Source organism: Fringilla coelebs (assembly GCF_963513975.1).
Source record: "Fringilla coelebs genome assembly, chromosome: 24".
Classification (NCBI taxonomy): domain Eukaryota; kingdom Metazoa; phylum Chordata; class Aves; order Passeriformes; family Fringillidae; genus Fringilla; species Fringilla coelebs.
In genome coordinates, this window is record NC_140050.1 from 3,748,929 (window position 1) to 3,760,218 (window position 11,290).

Consider the following 11,290-nt stretch of genomic DNA (forward strand, 5'->3'; position numbering starts at 1 on the left):
CTAAACCCACAAACCAACTACTCCCCATCCCCATTCCCCTATAAATCCATAAACCACAGCAAGGCCAAAGGGGACCAGCCCAAACACTCCCCACAAAACCAGCTCACAACTCCAGAGCCCGACTTTTCAGGGACCCACCCCACTACTTGTGCTGGGTTTATAATTAGTTTTTAATTAAAACTTTCCCTCAGCACCGAGCTCTGTGCGAAGCTCTGAGGGCGGGATGCCCCCGGCGGTCCCACAGGTGGTCCTGCGGCCGCCCCTCCGCTGCTTCCAGCCCCAGGGCTGCACCCTACGGACGTGCCCGTGTTTTTCCATGACTCTTCACGTCTCTCCCTCCCTGTACTCCCTCACACCCCGCTCCTCCCCCGGCCCCCCCGGTTACCTCAGCCGGGCGGGGCGCGGGCGCGGGACTCGAACCGGCGGCTCCGAGGGCAGTGAGGGGTTGCGGAGCGCCCGCCGGCCGATGCCCCGCCAGGCCCCGCCCCGCCCGCGGCGCGCACAGCCAATCACGCGCCGTTACCTCCGTCTCCCGTGCAGCACCCCCTCGTCGATGTCCCGCCCCCCGCGCTCCATTCAGCCAATACTCAACGAGATAGTCTAATAGACACCTGAAGTGTCCAATAGAAGACTCTCCCCGTGCGAGGGCGTGGCACGCCCTGAGGGGCGTGGTCTCTTAGGGGGCGAGGCAGAGAGAGGGTATATAAGGAGGCAGTGAGGCCGCGGTGCCATTTTGTGTAGCAGCGCCTGGGGAGCGGGGGGCGGAGGCGGCGGAGGGTTTCGGGGTTCGGACCAGAGCGGCCGGATGGTGAAATCCTCCCTGCAACGGATACTCAACAGCCACTGCTTCGCTAGAGAGAAAGAGGGGAATAAAAGCACCATCATGCCCGCTGTGCTGAGCCTCAGTACCGGACAGAGCAGGTGAGGCGCCGCGGCCTCCCTCAGCCTCGCACCGCTGGGCCCTCGCTGCCTCCTTCCTCGTCCTTGTCCTCGTTGTCGCCTCCCTGGTGGCCGGAGAGGGGCGGGGGACGCTGCGTGGCCAGCGGGGGAGGGGCGGCCTGGCCCCCGCCGCGCGGGGAAAGGCGGTAGGGGAGGGTGGAAAAAGCACAGAAAAAAGGAGATTTTGAGACCCCAGAGCTGTCCCGGCCCTGGGAGGGACCCCCGAGGGCACCCCGGGCTGGGAGAGGCTCCGGGCAGGGCTGGGGGGGGGAGGGTGGGGGGGGGCCGAGGGGAAAATAACAATTAAGCAAAGATATTGAAGGATTGAAGGCTGTTATCCCCTTATGTAACCGTGGATACTCCGCAAAACGAATCGAGGGTAAGAGTGTTACGAGAGCTGTTGGTTAAAAACTCAACCGAAAGATTAAAACACCCCCCACAGGTGCTGGGAAGAAAGAAAATACCTGAATTAAGGTGGCTGGTGTGGAGCGGTGGATGCTCAGGACATCGATCTGCCCTTTCCACCTCGTGTGTGGACTGTGGAAGGAGTTCTTTAACGTTTTTTTTTTTTGTTTGTGAGCTAAAGATTGGTTTTTTTCCCTCCCTAAGAGCACGTAAACATCGCTAAAATATGTTTATGGCTGCAAACCTTCCTTCTGCGCCACCTTTTTGAGGCAGAAACGTGAAATAATTGAAGATTGCCACAGCACACACCTTAGGGAAAGGTTTTTAAAGGTTTATTTGTAAGGCAAATTAAAAATACATAGTTCATAGTCATTCTCAGATAAAAATAAATAATGTTGGTACTAAAGAAAAATGTCTCTTTCAAAGAGCTTAAAATAGTGGGTTGGATACTTATTTAATTAAAATAACGCATTCAGTTAGCACAGATTTGGTATTTTTAATGAAACTTTGCAATTGTTACCCTTGCTTTATATTAAAATATAAATATAATTTACCTTCCAGCACATAATATTTAGCTTCTCTGCCCATTCCCAGCCTTTCTAATACGGATTATTCAACACAAGTTTTCAAGCTCATTAAAAAAAAAAACAAAACACCAAAACAAACCAAAAAAGAAATTAAAAAAACCCCAGACCAATCCAAACCCCGCAACTCGGGTGCAAAATGGTGGATTATTTTGTAGCTGTTTATTCGGATTTGCAAATGGCTGCAGTGGCTGCTGCTGGCACCCGGAGACAGGACGATTGTGAAAATTCCCCCAAGGGCCTCGATTGCTGCATCTGCTGAGATGACGCAACTCAAGAATGGAGCCTGCGGGTGAAGGATGGTGCAGAGGGAGGGGCCAGCGCTGCTCTGCCACGGGAGGAGTGAAACAGCCTTGAAAAGGATGGGGAGAAACTTAAAAATATTCCTCACGTCTTCAGGAATACAGTGTTTTTCTCCTCGAGTGCTGAGCGTTGTGGGATCGCTCTGAGGAGTGCAGTGGGAAGAGGTTTGGAGGTTTTGCAGAGGTTCAGGTGTGGCCTCAGCTCAAACAGAAAATTCTGGAGGTGGAGATGATTCCCTGGAATTGCATGGGAAGCTCTGGTGGTGAATATCCCAGGGAACAGTGATCCCTGCCTTGCTGGGCTGGGGTTTGTGCTGCCTCAGAACAAGGAAGGCAGAAACCAGCACATTCCTGCAGAAAGGTTCTCCTGAGCTCACATCAGGCCTGTCCTGGCACAGAAACACACCTGGCTCGCTCAGCCTGAGTATTTGTCATCTCCAAGTGAGTCTTCACTCAAAATACTGCACTGGCAGCTCCCTGGGCACTGTCCCTGCTGTGGAGCTTCCTTTGTCTTCCCACTTGCAGTAGGAGGAGTCCTTTGGCCTAGGTTTGGGTTTTTTAACACTCTTTAAATCCTGCAGGTCCCAGGGCTGTGTCCAAGGCCTCCTGCCTGTGTAACCATGCTCCCTTTGCAGTTCCAGGGTTCCCTTCAATTGCTGTAGTAACCTGGGTCCGGGGCCTCGGTGGTGCTCCTGATGTCCCTCACCCACCCCTGAAGATCCCAGGTGGGCGAGGGAATAGTCAGAGGGATCACAATCTTTCAGCTAATTTATTTTATTCGGTGAGTATGAGGTGTAAAGAGCTCGTGGTGAGCTTGACAGCATTCCCTGCTGCCTCAATCCCTCTGAAAATGAACAGGAAAATCACTCTGCCCTTGTCCCTGCTGCAGGATAATCGGCTGAATGTCACAGAAGAACTAACACCTAACAACAGGACAAGAATTCTCAATGTCCAGTCAAGGCTTACAGATGCCAAACACATCAGTTGGAGAGCAGTGCTGAACAACAACAACCTCTACATTGAAATTCCCAGTGGTGCTCTGCCTGAGGGGAGCAAGGACAGGTGGGTCAGGGAAAACTTGGCTGTGGGTTAATATGAGGCCTCTCAGGAGGATGGGAGAACACTTTGCTCTTTGTATTTTTAATTTTGGGGTTTGAGGCTCTCTTGTGAGCCTGCTTTCAGGGCTGCAGGCAGAACCAGCCCAAAGTCTGGGATTTTGGGCTGGTTTAGGCACTGAGATTTCCAGTCACTGCAGCTCCTTCAGCTTTTTCTGTGCCACTGAGGAGTCCTGCCCTTGAGTTCTGCCTGGGGTTCAGGGATCTGGTGGTGTGACAGGTCCAACCTGTGCCTGTTCCCTAGGAATTCCTGTGTGGATTGGCTCTCAGGGCCTTGTAACTCTCTCTGAAGAAGCACTTGCTGCCAGAGCTCTGGGATTGTTCCAACAATCAGGGTGGGATTGCTGGGGTGCCTGTGCAGGGCCAGGGTTTGGCCTGGATGATCCCTGTGTGTCCCTCCCATCCCAGGACATTCTCTGTGCACTGAACCCCTGGTGTTTCCCTTGCAGTTTTGCAGTTCTTCTCGAGTTTGCTGAAGAGCAGCTCCGAGTTGAGCACGTGTTCATCTGTTTCCACAAGAACAGAGATGACAGAGGTGGGTGTTCCCTGCGCCTCCAGAAACACAAAATGCCTTCTGGTGGAAATTTAAGGGTTTTTTTTTCAGTATCCCATGGGTGAAACCTGTCTCCTGCTTTATTTTCTAGCTGCACTGCTCCGTACTTTCAGCTTTTTGGGCTTTGAGATTGTGAGACCAGGGCATCCCCTTGTCCCCAAGAGACCAGATGCTTGCTTCATGGCCTACACGTTTGAGAGAGACTCAGCAGAAGAAGACTAGATTGCAATGTTTGCCTCTTTAGAGCTTTCTTGTTGTCTATAAAGATGATTCTGTAGAAATTTTGTCAACATCTTATTCCAGTCTATCTTAACTCCTGTACGAAACTTTGTGTGACCCAGCTGCTTTGGTGGTGAGATGTTGAAAATTTCAGACTCCACATCTTTCTCTGGATTTTGTGCGCATGTCGTGGTTGTGCAAAAATAAATGCTCCCTCCAAATTTAGCAGTATATTTCTTGAAGTTTAATATTGTGTTTGTGATACGGAAGTATTTGCTTTAATTCTAAATAAAAATTTATATTTTACTTTTTATTGCTGGTTTTAAGCTGTTTAAAGACTTGCACTCTTGAAGAGGTGGCTCTGGAACTGCCCCAACCATTAAAGTTGCAGGTGTGGAAAGGCTTTGCTTGTTCTTTGCTTGACTGGAACTCGTGGGTGTGCTCTGACAGGGCTTGGAATAATCCAGCAATCCTGGAAAAGTCTACTTTTAATGGGTAATTAGCAGGTGTGCTAATTAGGACCAGTGCTTGCCTGCTCTGCCAGTGTTTTGTAGGATATTCAGGGTATGATTTGCTTGGGAAGTCTCAAGTGGAATGTGATCAGCTCAACCCATGGCTGCTTTAAATACCAAATATGCAACTTTAATTTTAGTGTTCCTGTAACAGTGCAGCCTTTCCAGTGTGTGCAGGTGACTCCAGGAGTTCTGGCTGTGAGCTGGGAAGGTTTGTGGCACTCCTGCAGCTCAGTGGTGTCACCGAGGCTGGACAGGCTTCTTGGGGGGCACATTGTGGTGGAGGGGTGAGGAGGAGGGGGCTGTGCTGGGGCTCCACAGACACCCCTTGGTGCTCAGGATGGTGAGCAGAACGGGAAAGGGGCTCCTTGAGATGCTGGCATTAACAAACCTTGAACTGAAGTTACAACAAATAAGTCTCTAAAGGGGCTGAGCTATAAAGTGGGGTATTTCCACGTTTTTCAATACTTGCAGGCTTGTTTGGAGCTAATGAATCTTTCCTGTATAAAACCTTGGAGCAGGGAATCCTTGGGATGGGTTTATTTCACCGGGTTCTGCTGGGTGTGAGAAGTCTCTGAGTGGGGCCCTAGGAGGTCTGAGTGCTGTGAAATGTGTGAGTGAGGCCTTAAAGTTTCCCCCACAGCCCATCCCTGGGCTCAGCAGTGCTGGGATCTCATGGAATACACTGAAATATTCTCTGAAACTGCTCAGAGATGCAGCACAGAGTAACCTGGGGGTGTGTGAGCAGTGCTGTGCAGCTAAGTGGGGGCTCTTAAATTGGCTCTTCCCAATTCTCTCCTGGCCCTACAATTGTGCATGTCCTGGGGGGATTTTTGGAAGGCCAGTGACAGGACTCTGGGAAACTGCCCAAAGCTGGGCTGGGAGAGGTTTGGGATGGAGCTCAGGGAAAGGTTCTTCCCCCCGAGGCTGCTGGGCACTGCCCAGGTTCCCCAGGGAATGGTGCCAAGGCTGCCAGAGCTCTAGGGGGATTGTTGGGGGTGTTGTTGGGTTGCCTGTGCAGGGACAGGGGCTGCACTGATCATCCCTGAGGGTCCTTTCCCACTTAGGATATTTCAGGATTTCATGGTGGTGGCATGACCAAGGGAGGAGGGTGTCCTTGTTTTTCTCAACAGGCTGGCACAGGGCTGAACTCCTGCTCTGGTTATCTGGAAAAATCCCTGTTTTCCTCTGCAGTGTGGTACCTGTGCCATGTTCTGCTCTCCCCAGGGACAGGAGTGTGGAATGTGCCTGGTCCTGCCTCCAGCTGACTTTGGATGCTCCTGGCAGGAGGGGAGGGGGTCACCCACGCTGCAAACCAGAACTGGGGGGCTGGGGGGCCTTGGAGCTGCCGGGCCGGAGCCGCGGGAGCGGGTTTGGCTTTGTCTCCCCGGGATGAGGGGCTGTGCCATGGCCTTTACTGCCCTCTGGTAGCCACGGCAAATACTGCAGGAGACACTGGGACAGCAGGGCTGGGCTCTCCCGGGGTGCCTGGAATGAGATCTGAGCCCCATTGCTGTGCCAGGCTTGATGGGGTCCAGCCCGGCCAGGGAGGCTGCACTGGGGGAGTTGGGTGCTGCTCCAGGTGGGAGCAAACCAACCATGGAGTTGGGACTGAGCTGCTCTCTGCAGGGTCTCAGCTCTGGTTTATTTTTGGTTTTTTGGAGCTCAGGGACTCCTAGGAGGAATCCTCCCCACTCCAGCCATGCCCCAGGCTCTGGTGACTGCTTGGGGAGCCACTGCCACATCCATGGGCACAGCAGCTGTGGGGAGGCTCTGTCCCATGGTGTGCACAGGGGATGGAGTCACTGAATCATGGAATTGTTTAGGTTGGAAAAGCCTCCTAAGACCCTGAGTCTGACCATTACCCCATCAGCACTAAGCCATGTCCCCAAGTGCCACATCCACACATTGATTGAACACTCCCAGGGGTGGTGACCCCAGCACTGCCCTGGGCAGCCTGTGCTGATGCCTGATCACTCTTTCAGTGAAGGAATTTTTCCTGATACCCAGTCTAGATGGCTGTGAGGGAATTCATAATTGCTGAGGAATAATTTAAATCACTTTCACCATGCTGATCCCTTAACATCTGTGTGGATTTGAGGACTGGGTTCAGGTCCCATGTGCTGCCAGGTGTTTCACAGCAAGGAGCAGATGCCACAGCCCTGCCTTGGTGCCCATGAACTCACCTGAGCTGTTCACCAGAGCCTATGGAGGCTGTTCTGGGTAATCACCACTGTCCAGGGCAGTTTGGCTTTGTGTTTCCCTCTGGATCCATCCCTGGAGTGTGTAGTGTTGCCAGAGAAGCACATAAAGGACCAGTGTTTGAGAGCTTGGCTCCAGGTTTTATTGAAGCTGTATTTTTCCATTTAAAATGTCATTTTTATTAGTGACTGTGCCACAAATTGTCTCTGGGAAGCACAGGCTGAAGGAGCTGTTGTTTCTCCTTTGCTGAGAAGGGTGAGCTGTGATGGGTCACTTTGGGAGTTATTTAAAGCAGCAAAAAACCTGGTAGCTGCAAAAAGGCTCTGAGGGGGTTTTGTTCAAAGTGTGAACCCCATAAACTTTATTTGGGATTATCAGCCACTAAATTGGTGCTTGGGACTCACATCCAGCTGCCTTTCCTCAGTTGCTCTGATAAACCAGAGTATCAAACAAAAATGGTTTGAGAGTACCCTGTGGTTTTACACACTTCATCATCCATGAGCTATGGGGGGACTGGGTTTGGGTTTGCAGAGCTTTCCCAGTGAAGACCTGCTGGGATTTCTCAGAAACTGATGGATTTCACAGAATTGTGGAATGATTTTGGCTGAAAGGACCCTAAAAATAATTTAGTTTCAACTCCCCTGCATGGGCAGGGACAGGTTTGGGCAGGGACAGGTTTGGCTGGGGTCTCATGAGCTTTGAAGAGACCTTTGGGTGGGCTGACCTGGAGGCTGTTTAGGGAGCATAGAGAAGCTGGGTGACCTGGTAGAGGGTGTGTTCAGTGACCCCCTGAAAGTACTGGCAGCACAGCCACTCCTCCAGTCCAGGTCTGACCCCAGCCCCAGCCGAGTTCTCTGCAAACTTCAGGAGCAGCAGAGCCCTCTTGACCTGCAGCCAGCTCTGGAGCAGCTCGAGGCTCTTCCTGCTCCTGGCAAAGAGCTCCTGGCGTGGCCCCCAGAGCAGCACCTGCAGGATGGCCCTGGCCTGCTGGATGGACACCCTCTGGTGAGGATCCCTGTGCAGCAGCAGCGATGCCAAGCGCTTCAGTCCCGCCGAGTAGATGGACAGCGAGGGGATTTCGGGAAGCCTTTTGCTTCTGAAGCCCAAAATGTTCTCCAGGGAGATGTCCACGTGCAAGATCTGAAAGATCAGCCTGCCCAAGTTCAGCTCAGCTGCTGTTGGAGGAGAGGGTGCAGCGAGAGCCTGGCTCCAGTCCAGCTCCTGGCTGCTGGATTGAGGTCTCTGCTTCTCTTGCACCTTGAAGAAGCTGCTGATGAGCAGCCGTGGAAGGGACAGTCCCAGCGGCTCCTCCTGCCTCTGGGGGGGACAGGGGCACTGCACCAGCAGCAGGTTCTCGGGGCACAGGTCCCCCTGGACCACGTTCTGCCCCCGGAGGTGCTCCAGCCCCATGCAGAGCTGCAGCAGCAGGAGGCAGCCCAGGCGTTCGTAGTGCCCGGGGCTGGTCCTGTGCAGAGCGTAGGAGCCCTTCACAAAGTCTGCCAGGGTCTGCTGGGGAACCTCGGCACAAAGGAGCACCTGCAGGGCCGGCTGGGGGGCAGGACAGGCTGGCTCCTCTCTGGAAGGGCCCTGGCTCTGCGCTCCAGGGATTCCTGGGAGCACCAGCTCCCGAGGGAGGCGGTCGGTGAAGCGGCCGAGCAGGCGCTGGATGCTGCAGTGAGTCCCCAGGGAGCTCTGCACCCCCGGGCTGGAGCAGCACAACTTGGGGACCTGCAGGGACACACAGGACAGCGCCAGCTGTGCAAGGATAGAGCCTTGTCCTGGGCTGGGCCACCCTGCCAGCACAGGGCCACAGCCCCACCATGGTGCTGGGGTCCCCCTGCACCCTCTGAACCCAGGAATGGAGCCAGAGCTGCAGCTCCCAGGTGGGCCAGGCTCTCATCCTGCTCTCCTGGGCAGCCAGCTCTGCTCCAGCCTCTCCTCTGCATGTGCTGGCCCCTCTGGCTGAGTTAGCAGGACATGTCCCCCAGCAGGGCCGTTTTTGACGTGTCCCTTGGCCCCAGGGGAAGTGTCACCCTCATCAGCCAGCCCCTGTCAGCAGCACTGTGTCATCCAGCAAATGCAGAAGTGGCTGCAGAAAGGGGAAGTGGCCCCAGTGTTTTGTTCCGTGGAAAAGCCAACACTCCTGGATCTCCTGGCTCCCTCTGCACCACCCAGACCTCTCACCCCAATTCCCCCTTACCTTGGCTGCAAGCTGCAGCTGGCTGTGCTGGAAGGTGAAGCCCACCCTGAAGTACCAGGCGTCCCCGCTCTGGCAGCAGGGCTGTGGGTCCAGGACGCCGAGAGCTGCCCAGCGCTTCCCCACCAGCTCTGCCTCCAGCAGCTGCTGCCTCTCCTCGGGCCCCAGCAGCTCCTCCTGCAGGAGAGCCGAGAGCCGGGCCAGGGAGGCCTCCTGGCACCCCAAAACCACCCCAGAGACCCCGGCCGGGCTCTCCAGGAGCTGCCCCAGCTCCCCGTCCGCTGTCCCAAATGTCAGCTCCAAAATGCCTGAGGGGGCTTTCTGGGAGCTGCTTCGGGCCAGCGGCTCCCCCAGGCTTTGGGACTTTCTCAGGGGCTTCTTGGGTGCCCAGGAGGGTCCGTCCCGGGGGGGAGCCCCCTGCCCTGCGGGGATGCTGTACAGGATGCTGCCAGCCCGGGGCTCAGGGTCGTCATGGCAGCGCTGGGATGGTGGCGGCTCCGGGAGGGACTCGGCTCGCTGGAGCTGCTTTTTGGGCAGTGGGGGAGGCAGGGGGTCCTGCTCGGCCTGGGGGAGGGGTCTCCCAGCGCCTTCCCCTCGGCTGGCCTTGCGGGGAACGAGGTGGGCCCGCAGCTCTCCTGGGGAGGGAGGGACAGACGTGACAGGACAGACAGGACAGAGGAGAAGAGTGGGATGGGATGGGATGGGATGGGATGGGATGGGATGGGATGGGATGGGATGGGATGGGATGGGATGGGATGGGATGGGATGGGATGGGATGGGATGGGATGGGATGGGATGGGGATGGGGATGGGATGGGATGGGATGGGATGGGATGGGATGGGATGGGATGGGATGGGATGGGATGGGATGGGATGGGATGGGATGGGAAGGGGTGGGATGGGGTGGGGTGGGGATGGGATGGGGTGAGAGTACAGGACGTTGTTCTTTGCCCCCGCATATTTCCAGCCCCAAAGCCGCACCCAGCACCAGCCAGAGGGGTGACACGGGGGGGGAGGACCGGGACAGCAGTGTCACTGCCCGAGGTGACACCTCGGCAGGCAGGGGCACGGCGGGGTCAGGAGGTCACTCACCCACGTTGCTGTAGATGAGGGCTGATCTGGGGGACCGAGGGGGGCAGCCCCCCGGCGTGTCCGGCATGGGGGCGGCCGGTCCGGGGGCAGCCGGGTCCGGGCGGGCGCTGCGGAGCGCGGAGCGAGCCCTGCACGGGGCCGGGACCGGCGTCACCCCCGGTTCCCGCTGCCCCCGGTGCCGGCTCAGGGGAGGAACGCGCAGAAAAGAGGAAGCAGCGGCCTGGGGAGCCGTGGCGGGGTGGTTTTGGGGAGAAACGCGGGGAGTTGGGCGGCCCAGTGACTCCAGCTGCCGCGCTGGGAAATCCTGGGGGTGGGGGCTGCCCCAGGGGCTCCACACGCGCTGGTTCCCACCCGCATGGGACACAGACAGGACGCGATGTGGCACCTGCGGTCCCCGCTGGGTGACCCCAGGGAGGGCACAAGGCTGGCAGAGGTGTGGGACAAGAGCAGGAAAGGCCTTGGACACCCCCAGGGGGACAGGGCAGGGGTCTGGGCACGGGGAGGGGGCAGAGGGAGCCCCAAGGAGGAGGACACTGGATGGAGCCGCTGGTTTCACTTCCCTGTCTCGGCGCTGGGCTCTGCCTCTGCTGCCACCAGCGATAGCGAAACCACGGTGGCTTTGTCTAAAGCTCCCAGTTCTGCCTGAATATCCAAAGTCCAGCTCTGGCTGAGCGACCCCAGATAGTGCCCCCAACTCCCCGGTGCCGCCCAGACCCCACAGAGCGCTGGGGCAGCAGCCCTGCTGAGCAGCTCCTTCCCCTTTGCAGAGCCCTCGGTACCTGTGGGGTGTCCCTGGCAGCGGGGGGATCCCTCGGGGCTCCAGCCGCTCATCCCGGAGCCGCAGCAGCTCCCGCTGCCCATCCCAGCCCCTCCCGGCGCTGCCCATGGCGCTCGGGGCTCGCCTTGCGCTGCGCCCCGGCCGGGCAGGATGTGCTTTCAAAACTTGCTTCGTGCTCGGCTCAAAAAAATCGGGCTTGGCTCAGCCGGGCTTGGCTCAGCCGGGCTTTGGCCTCGCCCCCCGGCAGCCCCCGGAGCCCCCCGGCATTGCCCCGTGGTCACTGTGCCACCATGGTCACCGTGTCACCGTCAGTGCCACCTGTGGGTTTGTGTCCCTCCAGCTGCTCCTCAGTCCTGGATGGCTCCGGGGATGGCTTTAAGGGTGGCAGCTGCT

At 56.6% G+C, this 11,290-nt stretch overlaps 2 protein-coding genes across 2 annotated transcripts; one reads left to right on the top strand and one right to left on the bottom strand.

Annotated features, from left to right (window-relative positions):
- Window positions 1-745: 745 nt before the first annotated feature.
- OAZ1 (ornithine decarboxylase antizyme 1) lies at window positions 746-4,430 on the top strand. The gene is given in 6 exon segments (XM_084220969.1): window positions 746-921; window positions 2,866-2,923; window positions 2,925-3,011; window positions 3,120-3,292; window positions 3,795-3,880; window positions 3,990-4,430. Coding segments are annotated over 6 exon segments (651 nt in total). The 5' UTR covers window positions 746-805; the 3' UTR covers window positions 4,121-4,430.
- Window positions 4,431-6,991: 2,561 nt separating this feature from the next.
- PEAK3 (PEAK family member 3) lies at window positions 6,992-10,232 on the bottom strand. Its single transcript, XM_084220908.1, has 3 exons — window positions 10,120-10,232; window positions 9,032-9,663; window positions 6,992-8,559 (listed from the first exon to the last, which is right to left on the bottom strand). The coding sequence occupies exons 1-3, from the start codon at window positions 10,184-10,186 to the stop codon at window positions 7,567-7,569; spliced, it is 1,692 nt and encodes a 563-aa protein (XP_084077034.1). The 5' UTR covers window positions 10,187-10,232; the 3' UTR covers window positions 6,992-7,566.
- Between the last annotated feature and the right edge of the window lie 1,058 nt (window positions 10,233-11,290).

Bases quoted from the DNA above. Each gene is read 5' to 3' on its own strand.
- PEAK3 (XM_084220908.1), bottom strand. From the start codon at position 10,186: ATGCCGGACACGCCGGGGGGCTGCCCCCCTCGGTCCCCCAGATCAGCC. The intron at 9,664-10,119 runs GTGAGTGACCTC...CTCCCTCCCCAG, and splicing joins CCTCATCTACAGCAACGTGG to GAGAGCTGCGGGCCCACCTC. The intron at 8,560-9,031 runs GTAAGGGGGAAT...GTGTCCCTGCAG, and splicing joins AGCTGCAGCTTGCAGCCAAG to GTCCCCAAGTTGTGCTGCTC.